The 18,415-nt window shown below is 38.4% G+C and overlaps 2 protein-coding genes across 4 annotated transcripts in view; both read right to left on the minus strand.

The window, feature by feature from the left end:
- The window catches only part of chd2 (chromodomain helicase DNA binding protein 2), a 91,221-nt gene extending 86,802 nt beyond the window's left edge, over window positions 1-4,419 (minus strand). Inside the window, exons 1-2 of the mRNA XM_078530023.1 lie at window positions 3,757-4,419; window positions 3,248-3,513 (exon numbers count right to left, since the gene is read on the minus strand). Of these exons, the coding sequence (XP_078386149.1) occupies window positions 3,248-3,513; window positions 3,757-3,765 (275 nt within the window). The 5' untranslated portion in view covers window positions 3,766-4,419. The remainder of the gene's footprint in view (window positions 1-3,247; window positions 3,514-3,756) is intronic.
- Window positions 4,420-8,492: 4,073 nt separating this feature from the next.
- ctc1 (CTS telomere maintenance complex component 1) overlaps window positions 8,493-18,415 on the minus strand; it is an 80,542-nt gene continuing 70,619 nt past the window's right edge. For 2 of the 3 annotated variants that reach the window (XM_078530025.1, XM_078530026.1), the window contains exon 24: window positions 8,493-9,007. In XM_078530025.1, the coding sequence (XP_078386151.1) occupies window positions 8,862-9,007 (146 nt within the window). In that variant the 3' untranslated portion in view covers window positions 8,493-8,861. The remainder of the gene's footprint in view (window positions 9,008-18,415) is intronic. The other variant, XR_013573460.1, reaches the window with a different exon arrangement.

Consider the following 18,415-nt stretch of genomic DNA (forward strand, 5'->3'; position numbering starts at 1 on the left):
CCTCAGAATAAACTGCAGAAGTATGCGTTAAAATTGCTTGTAAAACCAAGCCGTTCACTTCAGGAACGTTAATGATCAGCAAAACTTTGTTATGATAAAAACATTCATGGCTGCAGTTAGGTTTGAAACTACCATTGCAGAATACTCCCAAGTTATTCAATCAACACTACATTCATCCTTGCAATTGTTTCTACCTAAGGGATCACAATTTAAAACCCCTACTCCAATTCAGTGACAAGCTATTGTTATATAAAAGCTGGGTCAATGGCTACAGGAGCTTGGCAGGTTATTTTCTTTCACAATTGTGAACCCTGAAAAGCATATGCAAACAGTGCATCTGCAAGCCAGAAGGTATTTTTTTGCTATGATTATCAGCCCCTCTCAACCTTCTTTCTTTTAAAAATTAAACCATTTTCACAACTGAGCAAAAGCTCCAGTATGCAGAATGAAAGCCCCGTGGGTGTTGAAGCTGCTAATTCCATCCAAACTACATCTGTTTGTTCAAAGGTAATGCAAAGATTTAGTTCCTAGAGTTTTGTTGTTCAGCAATTGAGAAGTTACCATCAATGCTATACACTATAGTGGTGTTTTTTGTTTTAACTTTGCATTTTTTATTATAAAGATGGAACATAATCTCTTCATTTCACAATTTTTAAACATTCTGCAGACTTACCAGCCATCTTTAAACATGCATGTATAGACCAACCTTTTCAAACTTCTCTCTCTCTCTCTCTCAACTATAGTGGCCTAGCTGATTTTCCCACCATAACTAAGAATATGAAATGAAATGGTGCAACGTTCCAAAAGTGATTGCAAATTTCTAAACTTACCACATATAGCGGCATTAGTACCATTTTCATTAAACATTCCAAAGGCAGTGAAAATGTTGGCATCTCCAGAATATGATAAATTGCTCGCTGTGACAAATCACCTACCCTATTTGACGTGATGTACTAGTGATGTGTAAATGGTCATTTTCTCAGACTATGTAATGATGACACCAGAACCCAAGGTGTGGCAGGGTAACTTTATTGACACAAAATAATCTTTTAACAAGCTTTGTCTGCAAGAATGAACTCACATCTGTAGCTGTTTGAGTGGCAGAATTAGATGGACACTGGAACTTATGGAGTTTGGAGGTGAAGGATCAGGTTTGGGACACCGATCACTGTGCCTTACTGGAATGGGCAGATGTTCCCATTCCAGATGTTGGTCCAGCATGGACAACTTCAATGACCTTTCCTTCTCTGTGAAGCAGAGGAACCACAACTAGAAAGAACCTATCTGCCAGTAGTGGATAACGTACTTGGGTAATATCTCAAGGCACCTTACCAGCATCTGGAATGGAATTCAAAGCCCTGCAGATATATGCAAGCCCATAGGGGACATGCCAAATTACTGGTAGGTTTTTACAACAGGTGGAGTGCATCTTAGCAAAGGATCTGCTTTCCATCCAAAAATCTGTTCCCAACATCCCAAGATCAGACAAGGCTGAGGTGGATTGGCATCAGTGCTTCATTAGAAGCCACTGTACATCCATAATTCCTAAAGGAACCCACTAAGCAGCAAGCTCCATGTAACTAGAGATGTATGGGACTTTTGCTCAACAACTAATGGTTACAATTGTTCAAGCCACCAGGTTGATCTTAGTTCAGCAATGAATTGTTCCACACAGTGAAACCAGTCCGAGAGTGTACCCAAGATCAATCCTATCGTAACAGAGAATGAAACTTAAACCTCAGGTGACCACCCAAGGGAAAGGTCCACCTGTCCACCTAGACCAAATCCCAGGAAAGGCCATTAGAGATAGTTTCACTGAAATCAGCAAAAATATAAATGCACTCATCTTCAAGAAAAAAAATGAACATTGCATCTTTAGTATAATACACATTTTTTGAAATAAATTAACAGTTGACCATGTCCATCCTTCTGTAAATTCTGTGCAATCTCAGTTAAAATACCTTCAATGCGGTATGTTTATTTCAAAGAAATGAAAATCTTCAAAGATCACATTAAAAAACAGCAAGCAATAAATATTACTTCCATTGAGGAACATCTTTTAAAGATGACACCATATTACAGTGCTTCAATCTTAAATCACAGGTCAAAGGCAACTGAAATTCAAATATTGCCAATTGTTAACTATGCTAACTGCTGGAGAATTGGTATTTTTAAAGATGATTTTCATTGCACCCACAAATTTACAAGCAAACAAAAAATTCTAAATCCAGGTTAACATTTTTCAATTAAAGCACCATCTATGGCCAGGTGTCTGGTAGGCAATAATATCCATTGACCTGTTAAAAGTTCAACAATTATTAAAAGTTATAGAATCTTTCAATGCAAAGTTTCTACAGTTTAATGCCATCGAGAAATATCTTTTATTTTTGCAGTATGAATGCACCATCTACCCAATGTCATGAAACTAACTGAGATACATGTATATAAAATCTAAAAGGAATGAAGTGTTGCAAAGTAATTAAAACAATTATAATAAAGTTTAAAAGGTGTATTCAAGATAATAAACATCTTCAAGAAAGACAAAAGTATTTCAGGGACACAGGACATAGAAGCATAGTCGAAGCAACCCAGTTATATAGCACATACATTATTATTCCAATACAGGAGATGGGGACAGAAGCATAGTAAACTTTTCACCAAATTGTAATAAAAATTTACAAAATACCCTAAGACATACAGTGAAATGGTATGGTGGTGATAAAAATATAGACGAAGAAGCAACTTTCCAACAGGCACTTCCTAATTTATCTATAAATATGAATTTTTTTTCATTCATGCAACTTTTTGTAGTATATTTACTACAATTTACTTCTATGGGTTTACTATGGACACCAAATCCTCAAATTCTCAAACCCGTCTGCATTGTGAGTAAAATGGTGCATTGCAGCAACAGCAATGACAAGGTCATCTTACTACAGCAACAAGAACAGAAAGAATATATTCGCTATAATATAAAATAAACAATAAAAGTGGACTCGACAGGCTTACATTGTACTTCCACTGCTGAATATAGGCCCAAATGGCATATCATAAGTTGGAGAAACTGCGAGCAAAAAAAACAGGGTGGGGCTTTTTAGGAATCTCAAGGTCATCGATTAAAGATTGGGTAGAAATTGGAAAAAATAGCTTTAGATATCGAGGATAGGTGAGCATGGTTCTCGAGTAAACAATGTGGACCAAAGCCCCCCTCAAAAAAAAATGGGACATGAAAGTCGAGAGCTCGTACCTGGAAGCATTGCTGCGGTCTGATCCGTCGTCTTCGGGGGTTTTATCCTCGTTAGACATCATTTTGGGATCAGGGAAGGTTCGGGGCTCGGTTTTGTTCTCGGGTGCACGTGGATGTGGGGTTCCCAAGTGCAGATTTGCCCTGTCAAAGTTGCTGGAAGGCAGGCGGTCCGCTGGAGTCAGCTGCTGGCTGGTCGAGTTGGAAAGCCCTGACGCAGCATCGACATTGTTCAAGCACTCAATACCATTGTCGGCCTCCGACAAGGTCTACAGAAAACACACACACACACACACGTATATATATATTTTTTTTTGAAAAAAAAAATTAAGATTAAGCACACCAAAACTTACAACAAAGCTTTTGGTTTTTCTCTCTTAAAAAAAATAAAGTCACACAACACAAGTCCAATTTTAATTACGTCATCTCAGACTATCCTAATTTTACACTAAATATCTTTTTTTTAAATAAAAAACGTGTAACGAAGAGGTTAGCACTGATTGTAAACATACCTGTTCCATAGAGCTGCGAGGCTCCGGGCTCCACAGTCACCGCTCCCCGTCGACCAAACTTCGCTAAATCGAAAGCGATTCCTCCTTTTCGCTGCTCTTCAAACCCTCGCCTCAGAATCAATTCGGTCTCAAAAAGCTGCAATTTTTCATCTCTTTTTTTTTCCACCCCCCCCCCCCCACCACCTCACTCTCGTTTCTTTTGATCGGTGGTCCACGCGTTGAGAGACAGAGAGAGATAGAAAAAAAAACAAACACACACACACACACAAAAAGTCGTTCAAAAATGGAGGTGCGCCATGTCTGCAAATCTCAAAAACAACGACATCTGGGATCGGTCCGCTTGCCGGGAAAAAAAAAATTTTTTTTAACCCCCCCCTCCCCCCCCAAAAAAAATAAGAGGGGGAAAAAAAAATATAAATGGGGGGGGTGGTTGGAAAAGCTGCCTGGGGAGGAGGAGGAGGGGGGGTTGGAGGTGGTTCTGTGCGCCCCGCTCGGGAGGGACGCCTCTGCCCGGGAGTTTGCACTGGGTTGGGGCGCAGTCTGGCTGGAGCGACGCGGTGAAGTTGCGAAAAGTTGCATTAGGTGTACTGGAAGTGCCGTGAATCTCGCCCAGCCGCCGCCGCCATAGGAGCTTCTTCTCAGCTCTGAGGCTCCCTTCCCTCCCTTTGATTGACAGCAACGACGCTGCGAAATAATTGCAACATTTTCCCCGGACTCAGGTGATGGACCAAGTGAAAGACCCACCCCTGCCACACAACAGAGAGGGGGAGGGTGGAAGAGAGGAGTGGGGGGAGGAGGAGGAGGAGAGGAGGAGGAGGGAGAGAGAGAAATGGGCTTAAAGGTAGCCTTGCTCTTGGAACAGTTAGCCCCTTTGCACCCCCCAACCTCCCTCTCTCTCTCATGCCCCCCCCCCCTTCTCTCTCTCTCTCATGCCACCCCCCCTTCTCTCTCTCTCTCTCATGCCACCCCCCCTTCTCTCTCTCTCTCTCTCATGCCCCCTTCTCTCTCTCATGCCCCCCCCCCCCCTCCATTCTCTCGCCCATTTGCAACTTTGGCCTCCCTCTCTAAGCAAATCTTATGCTTTGTTATGTCTCCTTTTCTCTCTCTTCCTCCCCCCCACCCTCCTTCTTTAACAATTAAATGCATCCATGGATAAAAAATACTTCCTCCTGTGGCCGGAAGTGGATTTACAAGGATATTTTCTTCATTATATATGGGGGGGAATGGAATTTAAATATGGGGGGGGAACTCCACTTTGACTAATGGTCAGGTCACATGAGCCACCTCCTTCTGAATGATTAGTCATTTCTTCAACTATTTATAATCTATGGCTAAATATTCTCCATTTTACTATCAAGGAGTATTTTAGAAATAATCTAGTCCAGATTTTGGTTGTCTTCCATTTTCTTTTGAGCAGCACAACCCTTAGAAGGTCCTTTTCTCTGTTCTCCCACCCCCCCAAAACAAAACAAAATGCCCATTTTTCAGTGTTTCTGCTTTTCTTGGAAGTTTCTTAAGCCCAAGGCTTGAATATAAATGCCAGTTTGAAGCAAAAACAACCTTATGAATTGTCCATTATTGAATCCAAAAGAGTTCAAGACCCCCAAGCCTGTACCCAATGGATAGGTTGGACACTGGGTGCCAGTGTTAAAGCAAATCTTCGACCTGCATAGTCACAGAAAAATCCCAACAAGTTTTAACTGCTATTGCTTCCTCAATTATATTTCATGGTCCACATGGTGCAACTTGTTTGATTGGCATAAAGCAACTAACCCATTTTTCTTCATGCCAGCTGAAGATGTACCCTTGAAAGGTTTGCAGAACTGGCTACTGGGAAGATTACTCTTTTATGAGTAAATATGATGGATGCCATAAATGCATAGGTAAGAAAAAGCAATGGGCAAGAGTAGGACAAGAAATAGATGCCATCCACTTGCTACCATGGATGCCTCAAAAGAGGTACCCATTGTTGCAGATGTCCCATTTGGATGGCACAGCAGCTCAATGCTGCCAAGTTTCAGTTTTGATGAGGTAGCAATGTATCAGCTCATCCTTAATCTTCATGAAGACCATTAGAGGTTTTGTTCATCATTTATAATTATGAAGTTTGTTGGGATAGCTTGTAATGATGGATGTTAAAGGACTGACCACTCATTTTGTAATTTACATGGAATTAGCAGTGCAAGTCACCATCATTTCCATCACAGTCCATGAATCCTAATTTGAATGATTTGAACACTGCAAACAATCCTCAGGGTCATCAAAATTTCAATTCAGCTGCAACCAAATGATTATACTTCCATCTTCTAGACAATTTTTCACAAACAAGAGGTAAAGGGACAACAGTTTCCCATTATCTTCAAAGTCTCCTATTATATAAATTATCAATCATCGTCCCATGAAGAGCTTCCTCCATGTGGTGACTGTTGAAAATTGGTGAACAATATCCAAGATGATTTTGGTCAACTATTCATAAGAAATGTAACATGTTCCAGCAATACAAGTAAAAACCATGCATTGTTGTGATACAAGTATTTTCCTATGGATATAGTCAAGTAATTTTATACAAAACCAAAATTGGCAACAAGTTATTTGCAAACAAGAACAAAAGCCATTTCTAAACACATTAAAAACACCATCAGCATAAGTAAATCCAGAAGTCAAGATTGGGCAGACACAATGTTTTCATTTTCTTCCAATGTAGAGATTCTAAGCATGTACATTGTGTCATTTACAATAGCTCTGCTTGGAGGTAACAGCAAATCTTATGACATTTTCTTTTAGAGACCAGAATCATGTAGAATCCCCAAATGGTAAACGTGTGCACCAAGACAACCTAGTCAAAGAACAAAGGCTGTTGCACCGAATATAGTCAGCTTTTTTAACAATTCATTCAAATCCACCGCATGTCAACCACCATCGCAGACAATTTTCAACTCTTTACTCAACTCAAAGTTAAACACTACTCCAGCAAGATACCAGGCTACCAGTCCCTCCACAAGTTACATGTTCCTCCATTACAATGAGAACACTTCAAAAAAGGTACTTAATTGGCTGTCAAACATTTTGGAACATCCCGAAGTTGTGGAAAACAACCATACAAATCTAAATCCTACTTTTGAGAAATTAATGGTCAACACATTCTTAGCTTCAATCTTCTCTTTCCCTTTTATATTCTGCTACATACTTTTTCAAGGGTTATTGAACAAATTTGACTCCCCTGCTCTGCAGTATGAGTGATGAAGCATTCCCTAAGGATGCTCATTTTCAGTATTAATTTGGTCTGATGTAAACAGTTTGATCAGGTTTATTGTTTTTGGCTGTTATATTATAACTGGGATTGCAAAAACCTGGGTAAGCCAGCATCTGTGCAATATTACTTCCATATTATAACAGTTAACTTTGTGACCTCTGAACACATTACTTGTTCAAAACCAGTAATCCTCAAAATTTCAAACCTGCCACAACCATGATGAAAGGCAGTACCTTTTAACCCAAACGGACTGTTCAGGATTGTACAGATAGTATGCTTTTCTCAAGCTGTATACTATAAATCAGTTAGTTACATTTCCGTAGCATTGCTACAGTGCATAAGTCTCAACAAAATGCCACAGGTTGATGCCTCACTAATTTGTGGGGTGATAATAGACCTCATACTGACAGAATTTAACTTTTAACTCCTATAAAATACTGTAGTAAGATTTTGGGGTATTGTTGTCTATGCATAGATTCCTAAAGCCATATCAGAACAGAACATTAAAAGGTGACATCTCATCCAGAATGTAAACAATATTGTTTCTCTCCAATACATATTTCTTCCATTAGGAAGCTAGTAATTGCCACACTGCATATTACTATGGGATAAATACAACCATGCACAGTACTGCACAAGCCCACAAGCACTTCACTGCACAAGCCAATTCACATGAAAAATGAATCAAATCATCTTCCCTTCTGATTACTACACATCCAAAATTTCATAAGTGAAAAGTAAGCAGCATAGCCCTTAAGAATACCAAAGGTATTTTACTATTCTACGTATAGGATTTTTTTTAAACTAGCATAGATTCACATTTTGTTCTCAACATTTTCCAGGATATATCTTATAGACACTTAGAAGTCACAAATCTACCAGGGGGTAAAAATAGCATGAATTGGTCCAAGATTGACAATTGAAAATTATAGATATGTCCAAGTCACATTCAAACAGAGAAGAGAGAATCAAAATCATATAATTCTGGATGTCAGGAACTGTTATGGTTGTTACAGTAAGTTAATCCAACAAAATTCAACTTCAGTACTTAATGACCTACTGAACTCTATGTAAACAGCAATATTCCTGAACTGTTCTTGTACAGTTTCATTTCCTCAGAAGGTATGTTCTATGGTGGCTTTACTATCAAGACTTGGGGATAAAACTTTTAGTTGCTCTAAAATTGGAACTGGCCACCAAAAAGGTTGTGGGTAGGCAAAATAACAGACACTGTAAAAGTAAACCAATTTTTTTGATTACAATGAGCTCTGTATAATCATCTTTCACCAAATATTATCAAAATGGTCATGATTAAGTATCGAGTATTATCATCCTCAGTCACTAGGCTTGTCCTTGGGATGCTGAGATACACAAATAAATTATTGGCTATCCATACCCAATACTTTCTTTTGCACCAGTTCTGTGAACAATGTTTTTGAGGTAAAGTAATTTAACGCAACAAGAACAAAGTATACAACCAATTAATGTTGAAAAAAAGTAATTTTATTTTCAAAATAAAGAATTATACATGAATATGGAGGTCAAAGAATGATACTGAAGCAAAATGAGTATTTTACAATCTGAATTGCTCCAACTATTTTAAGACAATGAAGTTTATTTTTTTTTAATATAAGTAGCAATATAAAATACGGAATTGTAGTGGCATATAGTTAAACTAGTCAATTTAAATCAACTTGATTAAAAGGTGTTTTTCTCAACAGGCGGTTGTGCATCAATTATTTTCACAGCTTGCAATGCTTTTGTAAACATCAACAAAGTCAATTCTCTTGATTCACTTGAGGGATTATTTCTTGGTCTATAGTTGCATAGTTAATGCATTCCAATAACCATGCTATTGGATCAGTCTATCATTTGCCAAGTGGCAAAGCATTCGATAGTCCACTTCCTTTATGTCCAAACAGGTCAAAAACAAGGCTGGTGCCATCTTGGTCATATACTGGTGGTCTCCACATGTGAATGTCCTCAGTTGAAAGGTTTCTTTTTAAGAAAGAGAAAATCTTGGTGTTGATATGAAATTGGCATTGCAGGAGCAGAACACTTATTTACACTATACTGGCAACGTCTATCTGACGTCATACCGCGTGAGGGACAAGTTCTATATTTCCTTGGTAGTTCAAGGCAAAGATATTTTCTATTCTGATTGAACCTAACTTTTTTGTGTTTGCAATCAACGGATCCAAAACATCAACCATTTATTTTCATAATACTCAAATATTTGAACTCCTTACCTTATATGGTGAAGTCAACACACCACACCTCAGGTGATTTTTTTTATCTCAAGTTATTCCAGACATCTCAATAAGTATATATTTTACAGTATTTAAATTTCATGTCAGAGCAACACTATGAATTGAGAACACTAAACCATTTTTCATTGAAGATAGCCACATTTCCAGAAAAATGTGGAGTGATCATATATCATATTATGATGCAATGTTCTAAACACATTATGGAAACCACAATTATCTTTGTGTTAAGTCTATTTTACTCCGAAAAGAAAAACAGCATTCAAACTAAACAATCAGATTTGAACTCCATCTTAACTTAAACCGATGGCCTCTGAAAAGTCTATGATATATCATACAAATAATATAAACATATACTGTAACATTTTTTAGCCTCAACTGTTCAGCAATTCCCCAATAGCTGAGCAAAAGAATTCAAACAAGCCAGAACTCTTCACATTTCGATTCTGTTATCTGTGAGTTTGATGGACACAGTATTACTAAAGTGACATGTTCACATCTCAATGACCATGTCAGAGTTTAGAAATAGGTAACTTCTGATTGAAAAATACATTGCAAGATTTACTATGGGTCCAATGTACTCTGCCAAAACCTTAATCCATCAGAAATTTACTATCCAACAGCCCCATTCCACATACTGGTACATTTCCCACACTATTGCTGATTGCAAACTGAGGTGAATTTTATCTGTACTAGGCAAATTTGCTCAACAAATACAGCATTCCATATATGTATTTTTTTGGTGGGGAGAGAAAAGAGGAAAAGCAAGATGGAGACAGAAGATTTCCCTTCAGTTTACTTTTTTTTCAGCCCAATCTAAAACACAGATAGAAAACAGCCCCTCAGAACTGTGCCAATGCTACTGTACATGAGGTGGTACATACGTATGGGAAGAATACCACAAGCAAAAGGTATTCAGCTAGATTCTCCCACCTTTCTTGTATGCAAATGTGGCCTTCTTTTTGCTCCCCAACACCAGTACTGCAGGCATCAGGAAATCGGGAGTTGAAAGTCATGGACATTAATCCATTCTTATTGCTCTGCAGAGCTATATACCGATGCTCCAATACATTAACTACCAAATCAGTGGTTCGGTGCGCCTTAAATAATTCTCAGAAAATGAATGACATATGAAATATATTTGTCCTTTTACAATTTCATCTGTTCATGTGCAATGATCTTTGTTCTTTAATCCATTTAAAAACTGAATTCAGAACCTTCCTTTATGCCTATTTCTAACCTTTTCTACAATTTTTTAAAAATTCTACAGATTTTTAAACCAGTAAGGTCTCCTTGCAGTAAAATGACCCAGTATTTTTGCAGTACTGAAGCAAAAGGTTGACAAACCTAAATGAGAAATCCCACAGTTAATCGGAGTGCCAAACCACTTGCTACTACCTTTGCCAATTCCTATGAAACCAACCATTTTCATTTAGAAGTGATCGCAGATTATTGGAAGACTGCTGGAGAGGGTGAAAACGTACTTAAGCCACAGCTGCTGACTACATTCCAGGCTGTGCAACACATAATCAGGATGACTAATTATTATTGTCAAGGCTACCCCCAGGAATAGCAATTATTCTGCCTCAACAACTGTCATTATTTGAACCCCAAGATTATAGTGGTTTCAACTGTGATTCCTCCATGACTAACACATACTGAAAAGAGGCCATTTATATATATTTTTTTAAAAAGTCTGCACCTGAAAATCAATCAATACTGAACAAAAGACTGATAAGAATTTATTTAACAAAAGTTCCACTTCCTCACCCCTTATAATTCTACCGATTTATCTTTTAAAGGAGAATCTATCTGGCCTTTATACATAACTAATATATCACTCTTGATTTTTCTTGCTACCAATTATTGATTCACCTCAATTTTCTTTATTTCTCTCATTCCCTTTAGTTATTTTAAACAATTGAAATAATGATTCCCAACTTAACTAATTTTAAGTTTCTTTATGCATCTTTTAATAAGATTCTACTTAGATCTTGGGTTATTTGCACCGCCTTATTTAACCACTGAAGTCTTGCACCTTAGAAGGGCATGGAAAAAAGACCAGCAAATAGATCTTAGTGGTAGATCTTTCAGAGACCTGGTGCAAACCAAATGGACCTTTGGTCTCGTGCTTCTCCTTGATCCCTCCCATAATATGATTCACTTCATTTCTTATTTAATTTCCCATTTATTCTTTTCATAGCTCCAAAATGTACTTGTTTGAAGTCCAGTACAACACTAGATTAAACATAGGGACTATCTATTGAAATACAATATAGTAATCAGCCTGAAGTGCAAGATATTTTAAATAGTAGAAGCGAGTACAAAAGGAAGGCACTGATGTATTTACGTACATGTTAGGTACTTAGCACATGGTTTTTGGCCAACTCACAAAAGGGCATTATAGCCAAAGAGCTTTCAGGAAACAGGGATGGGAAACTACATTTATGAGAAAGACTCGAGACAATGGGACAAGTTCCACTGGAGAAATGATGACAGAAGATTAGAGGTTTTTAAAATTATGAACTTTGGTAGAATTAATTAAAATAATCACTTTTTGGGAGTTTGTGGTGAGTGGACATGAATTTAATATCAAGAATACATCATTAAACAAAATGGAACATGAAATGCGCTATCACAGGAAGTCGTCAAGGCAAAAAAGACCATTGTTCGTTTTTAGGAAAAATTGAATAATTAGCAAAGATAGATACAGTACAAAGCTATGAAGAGATAGCAGGGTGATGAAATGAGTTTTAGATTCGTTTTGCCAAAGAATAAACAGGCACAATGGGATGAATAGCTCCTTTCTGTGCTGTAAATTTATCTGACTTTATGGTCAGTCATCTTGCTAACTTATAATGCATAATGCATAGTGTGGTAAGTGTGCAAGAATGTAAAGGAATATACATTTACACAAATTAAGTTAATAGAAATATAAAATTTACAACACAGAGGCCATTCAGCCCATCGTGCCTGTACCGACCACTCAAAGCTATTCGGCCGAACCTGACTTTTCAGCTCTAGGTCCAATGCATACCCAAGTATTTTTTTCAAATGCAATGACAGCTTCTGCTTCTACTGTCCTTTCAGGCAGCAAGTTCCAGACCCCAACACCCTCTGGGTGAAAAAAAATGTTGAATTTCCTCTAATCCTTCTGCCAATTAATAACTTTTGAATTTATAAAAGGGGATAAGTGGGTTCTTGCCAAGTGCTATTGCAGTGTTTCACTTTACTAAGAGTGGTCAATTCCCCCATGAAAGAGCAGTGATGTTGGCTACATTATAGAAATTTTAAAGTTATAACAATGGGAAAAGCCTAAAATACCAGGTAAGCATCACTTTCAAACTATAACAAGCTAAAGTGTATCACTAATACTTGTGATTCAGGAGTTATATTGAGAAATAATGATTGCAAGGTAATGGATTCTGATGAAAAGAGGATTAACCAAGTCATTTGAATTCAAAGGCACATTTACAAGGGAGCACATCTACAAGAGAATTCTTTTGAACTTTAGTGCAACGCTGCCACACCAATGGAACTGATAATACGACACTGCCAGAGAAACGTTCACGCACTAAATCAGATGGTCTCAAATTTCAAGGCTGCTTTGATGGTTAATCTGCTCCTAGTCAAGAGCAATGCCTCCTTTAAACCAGGCTTTTTAAGGGACAAACTTATTCAATAAGTAAAACTACTATAACACAACATTTACAAGCACTATAATATCATGTTTCCTTTACCAATACTTTGGGGAAACAATTAAGACCATTTCTCAAGTGGATGGAGGATAGGCTGCAGGTTAAAGTACGACTAAAGAAAGAATGGACAGTTACGATGCCAAGAAATCTTTTTTATGAGCCAGGCAAAATGAATGCACAAGCATGAGGTAGATAAAGTGAACAAAGGAAAGATCAAAATAAATTTCAAAACAGGGGCAAAGGTCTAAAAAAGTAAATGGGCTAAAGGAGGTCAGGTCCAGAGAACAGTCTCTGAGGTTTAAATCAATTATCTTATCGCAGAAACAGGGTCCAGCTCCTTCTGCATCATAACAATTCTGTGATTCTGAGAGTCCAGGTACTTCCAAGCAATGCTAGACTGACTGGGAAAACTATCCCAATATAATAAACAGAGACCTTTCTGATGATGATAATGGGTTGGCATGACCCACATCCACAATGCTTTGAAAATGGTCACTTTTTTGGAGGGAAAACATGGAGAACTCCAATTTCTTCTATGAATGGCACCAATTGGTGAAAGGAAATTATCCATTCATGCTCATGTCAGGAAATGGGTGAAGCCAATCCATTCCAAAATGATACAAAAACAAAAAATGCTGGAAAAACTCAGCAGGTCTGACAGCATCTGTGGAGAGAAAGACAGAGTTAACGTTTCAAGTCCCTATGACTCGAAGCTCTGAAGAACTCTGAAGAAGTCATTTGGATTCTAAACGTTAACTCTGCCTTTCTCTCCATAGATGCTGTCAGACCTGCTGAGTTTTTCCAGCATTTTTTGTTTTTGTTTCAGATTTCCAGCATCCGCAGTATTTTGCCCATTCCAAAATGATGTTTGCCAGTGTGGCATGCTAAGCTAAAACAAACAAACCCAGCTAGTGCCACACTGCTGCTATACAGACCTTTCTTTACCCCATCACCCTTCTCACTGCCTATCTCATTATGAGATAACACAAGTTTGTCTAGAACATATTACATAATGGCATCAACTGGACTTACGGCATCAACTGGAGAGGGGAACTGCCAATGCCAAGCAAGAATTTCTAAAGAAGTCTTCAAAAGAGATATACTGAAAGCAATTGTTGTAGGTGTAGATTGAGAAACCAAGCCAAACCTGATACAAAATTAACATTATGCATGAATGGGAAGCATCTGATGCTCTGATCTTTCCTATCAGCAATTTTCCACTGTATTTGCTTCAGATTCAAGCATTGCATTAAGATTCCACATTAACAAATCACCATAGTTGAAACCATTTGGAAGCCCTGAAACATTATTCAGCACAGGAAGGTTGAATGCCAGCAACTAAAAAGTTGCAACGTCACATGTATGTGGTAAACAGACACCAAAGAGGATGAAAATAACTCAGGCTAACCACAATATAGGCAAACCTAATTTCAGTCAGCACCAACATACAAAAAGCAAATGCAAACAGGTGTTCTTGCCTCATCACATAGGATGATTTTCCTCATACCCATACTACACAAGCATGAGGTCACATTCTATTACAATTATATTAAATAGCTTAAAATTAATTCAAAATTGTAAATTCTCTCCCTTCCTCACCATGTTGATCTACTCTAAGTGTGTAGAAGACAACAAGACAAAGTGATATTAGAGAAAAATATGTGCAAAATAAAAGGCAACAGGAAAAAAAATCCCTAATTCAAATAATACTAATTGACTTCTATTACAGCCAAATTAGTTACCTGTGCAAGTCATAACTTGCCATTAAGGCAGACTCAAGTTGAACATTAAAAAGGTTTAACAAATTTTGCTCAGCTCCTTCAATGTCCCAGTAGTGAAAGTTACCATCCAGAGTAGCACAACTTATACAAATGAACAACTTCTAGCTTTGGTTACCAGTCTATAGTGAGTTAGCTGATCTGCTTTAGCCATGCCCCTAATGACATTGAGGAGAATATCATCAAGAAGGGCTCCCTCTCCATACTGATACTCTGGGACCCTTCTGTAAAATGTATTCATGCATATTGCATAGACTGAATCAGGTGAATGGCCTGCCAACATTCAATACATTGACTCATGTATGAAGAATGGATATTTGGAAAATACCAGAAGACTGTCAGCAGTTTTGGAACGAAAACCTGAGTCAATGGCTTCAGAAGAAAAAAAAAGGGAAGAATATTCAAGCAGCAAATCTGCTCAATTAATCCACTTTTTTTTTTTAAAAAGTACTCAGATATGAAAGAGGGCTGGATTGTAATCTGGTCATGCAAAAGACCACCAGCAACACGCTTTTGATGTATTCATTTGAGCAGATAAAGGTTCCTTCGAAAGTATTTGCTTCTCTTTTCACAATGTACCCCAAAATCAGACACCACACGGCCATGAATTAGCATGGATCTGGCGAACAGGGATGCAGGATGCTTTGCATACAGACTTCCAAATAGAGACTAGTTGCAAAGATTAAGGGCAAAGAGTGAAGGAGAGAAACAGACAGTAGGACTCGATAGACTTTATTCGATTGCAGTTCTGATGAGCCCAAGAATCTCCATTAGGACCTTGTTCTCCAAATACACAACTGATTTGACATGTCAAACTATGAGGAGTAATGCAGGAGACTAGAAGGCACAGACAAGTCAGGGAAATGGGTAGATAGACGGAAAGTGCAGTTCAATCTAAATACATTGAAACTCTTTCGAGTTATCAACAGTCACAGATTGCAACTCTTTCGAGTACAATCACAGTTCTTGGTTTTTCCGGGAGTGGGACATGAATCCACAACCCTCTGATTCAAAGGCGAGGGTGCTATGAACTGAGCCACAGCTGACACAGGTGCACATTTTGGGAAGAGATTGTAAATATATACTTAATTGGTATGGTTCTCAATGGAGTAGAGAACAGGGAGAACCAAAGGTACAGATATACAGGTTCTGAAAAATGGGGACTGCAGGTAAAAGCAGCCACATAAAATAGAAAATGGGATTTTGGGTTCTGAAATAACAAAGCAAGGAAGCGATACCGAATTCTGTCCAACACACTTGTTATTTCAGTTAAAGCATTTTGTCACTCCATTAAGGAAAGTAAATCGCAGCCATGAAATATAACAGATTCGCTAGAATGACATCAGGGCTGGCAGAATGTGTAATTACAATGAGATGAGATTCAAAAGACTTGAACATAGAAGGCTACGGGAAAGATCACACAGAAAAAGTGTTCTAACTTATTTATCCTGTCAAAATTTTATGAAAAACTATTCCTTGTGGTCACTGAATCAGTAAGATGGGGCAAAAAACAAAGATTAGTACTAGCAAAGAAACTGGAGCTTCCAAAGGACCTTTTCCCTTCCATCAAGAACTAACAGAATGCAATTGATTCAGTTGGCAGTACTCTTGCCTGAGGTTGTAGGATCAAGATTCGATTTGAGTGCATAATCTAAACTGGCACTCCAGTGCCGTCTCAAGGAAGTGCTGCACTGCAAGAGGTTTTATCCTTTGGTTGAAATATTAAGCTAAGATTCAGGTGGACGTTAACAATCCTAAGGCATTATTTGAAACCAAAACGGAGTTTGTTTAATGTTCGATCTCAACAGCACTAAGATCAATGACTGGTCATTCATTTCATTGGTATGTGATAGTTTCTGTGCACAAAATGGCTATTGCATAGGCATGCATTAGTGACTGCACTTCAAGGCACCGAAAGGCTTCCTTCTGCATCAAACTTTCTACAAGTTTATCAAAGGGAAATCAGGTAACCTGCTCCAGACTTGCACCTGCACCATTTGCTAACATGGTAGTGCGGAATTAGCTATGGGGCGTCACTCTCTCAATTATCCCTCCTATTAAAATCACATGACCTCCTAATAGGGTGATATTCTCTGACAACATATCCAAAATCCAAAACAGAACTCAGCACAAACGTACAACCCAAAATCTCTTGAGTGTCACAATACTCCAATACACCTCACCATCAAATAGTATCATTTGAGCTATCAATTCTATTCAGTTGTCATCTCTAGTGTCAGGGAGTACTGACCTAGTCCTAAGGGAGAGATTTAGTCAGAAGGGACAAGCCATAGACTTACTTTGTATCAAGGCAATGAAAGTTGCTTCCTGGACTAAAGCATTAACCTTGGTTCAGTGGTGGCACACTCTTCTGGGTCAGAAAGTTGTGGGTTCAACAACTACAGAGACCAGAGAACATAGCCTACAAAACCAATGTCCATTTATATAGTGTCCTTAGCATAGTAAAATATCTCCAAGCTCTTCACAGGACATAATCACAAAAAACTGGAAAATGAGGCGAAGGAGGATGTGAGGATGCACTCTAGCAAAGAGATAGGTTTTAATAAGCAACCTAAACAAGAGAGGTGCAGATGCAAAGAGGTTTGGGGAGGGAAATCCAGAACTCGAAGCAAACAGTTTGGTTCAGCATAAGACAGTGGCCAGGATGGGGGTGGATTCAGTGCCACAAAACAAGAGTTTCTGGGAGTATCTGAGGCAATGGTTTCACTCTTTGCAAAGTTTAATTGCAGGAAATTTTGGCTCATCCACGACTGAATGTCAGACCATGCAGCTTGGTGACCAAGACAGCAAAGCAGCTGAGTGATAACATGAGGGACAGCTGGTATCATCGGCATATACATGGAAACTGACATCATATCTTTGGATGATGCTGCCAAGGAGCAGCACACAGGCGACAAATAGGGGTGAACAAAGGATAGGTCCTTGGGGAAGTCCAGGGGTAACGGTATGGGATAGGAAGAGAAGTAATTGAAGGAGATTCTTTGGCTATGGCTGGATAGGCAAGAGTAAAACCATGCAAGGGCAGTCCCACTCTGGCCAGGAAAGGCAGTGGAGGAGAATGGTGCGATCACCTTCAAAGACTGTTGTCAGACCGAGAAAGATGAGAAGGGATCATGGACCATGATCAGAGGATATAATTTGTGACTTTGATCATGCCATTTCAATACTTATAGCAGCAGCTTGCACCTTAGTACAGAATTGAGAGTACATGGCACTGTCAGAGGTGCTTTGTTTCAGATAAGATTTTAACCCAAATCGGTCTCCCCTCTCAAGTAGGAGTAAAGTTGCACTATCTGAAGAATACTTAGTAGAGTTCTCAGTGTCCTGGCCAACATTTATCCATCAAACCAACATCACAGAGAGAATATCTATTTAAATCAGTATTTAATAATTATTTGTGGGACCTTGCTTTGAGCAAATTGGCTGCTGTGTTGCCTGCATTACAACAGTGGCCAGACTTCAAAACTAATTAATTGGCTACGAAGCTGGTGGCGTGTACAGAAGTCATGAAAAATCGCAATACGAATGCAAATCCATTCCTTCTTTACCCACTGAGTTTTCTCTTTTGTTTTGGAGATGAAGAGAGAACAAAAACCTCCACTTGGCTTCAACTGGCAGAAACCACCTAAATTTCCTAGATTA

This window comes from Cetorhinus maximus, chromosome 26 (genome assembly GCF_964194155.1).
Source record: "Cetorhinus maximus chromosome 26, sCetMax3.hap1.1, whole genome shotgun sequence".
Taxonomy (NCBI): domain Eukaryota; kingdom Metazoa; phylum Chordata; class Chondrichthyes; order Lamniformes; family Cetorhinidae; genus Cetorhinus; species Cetorhinus maximus.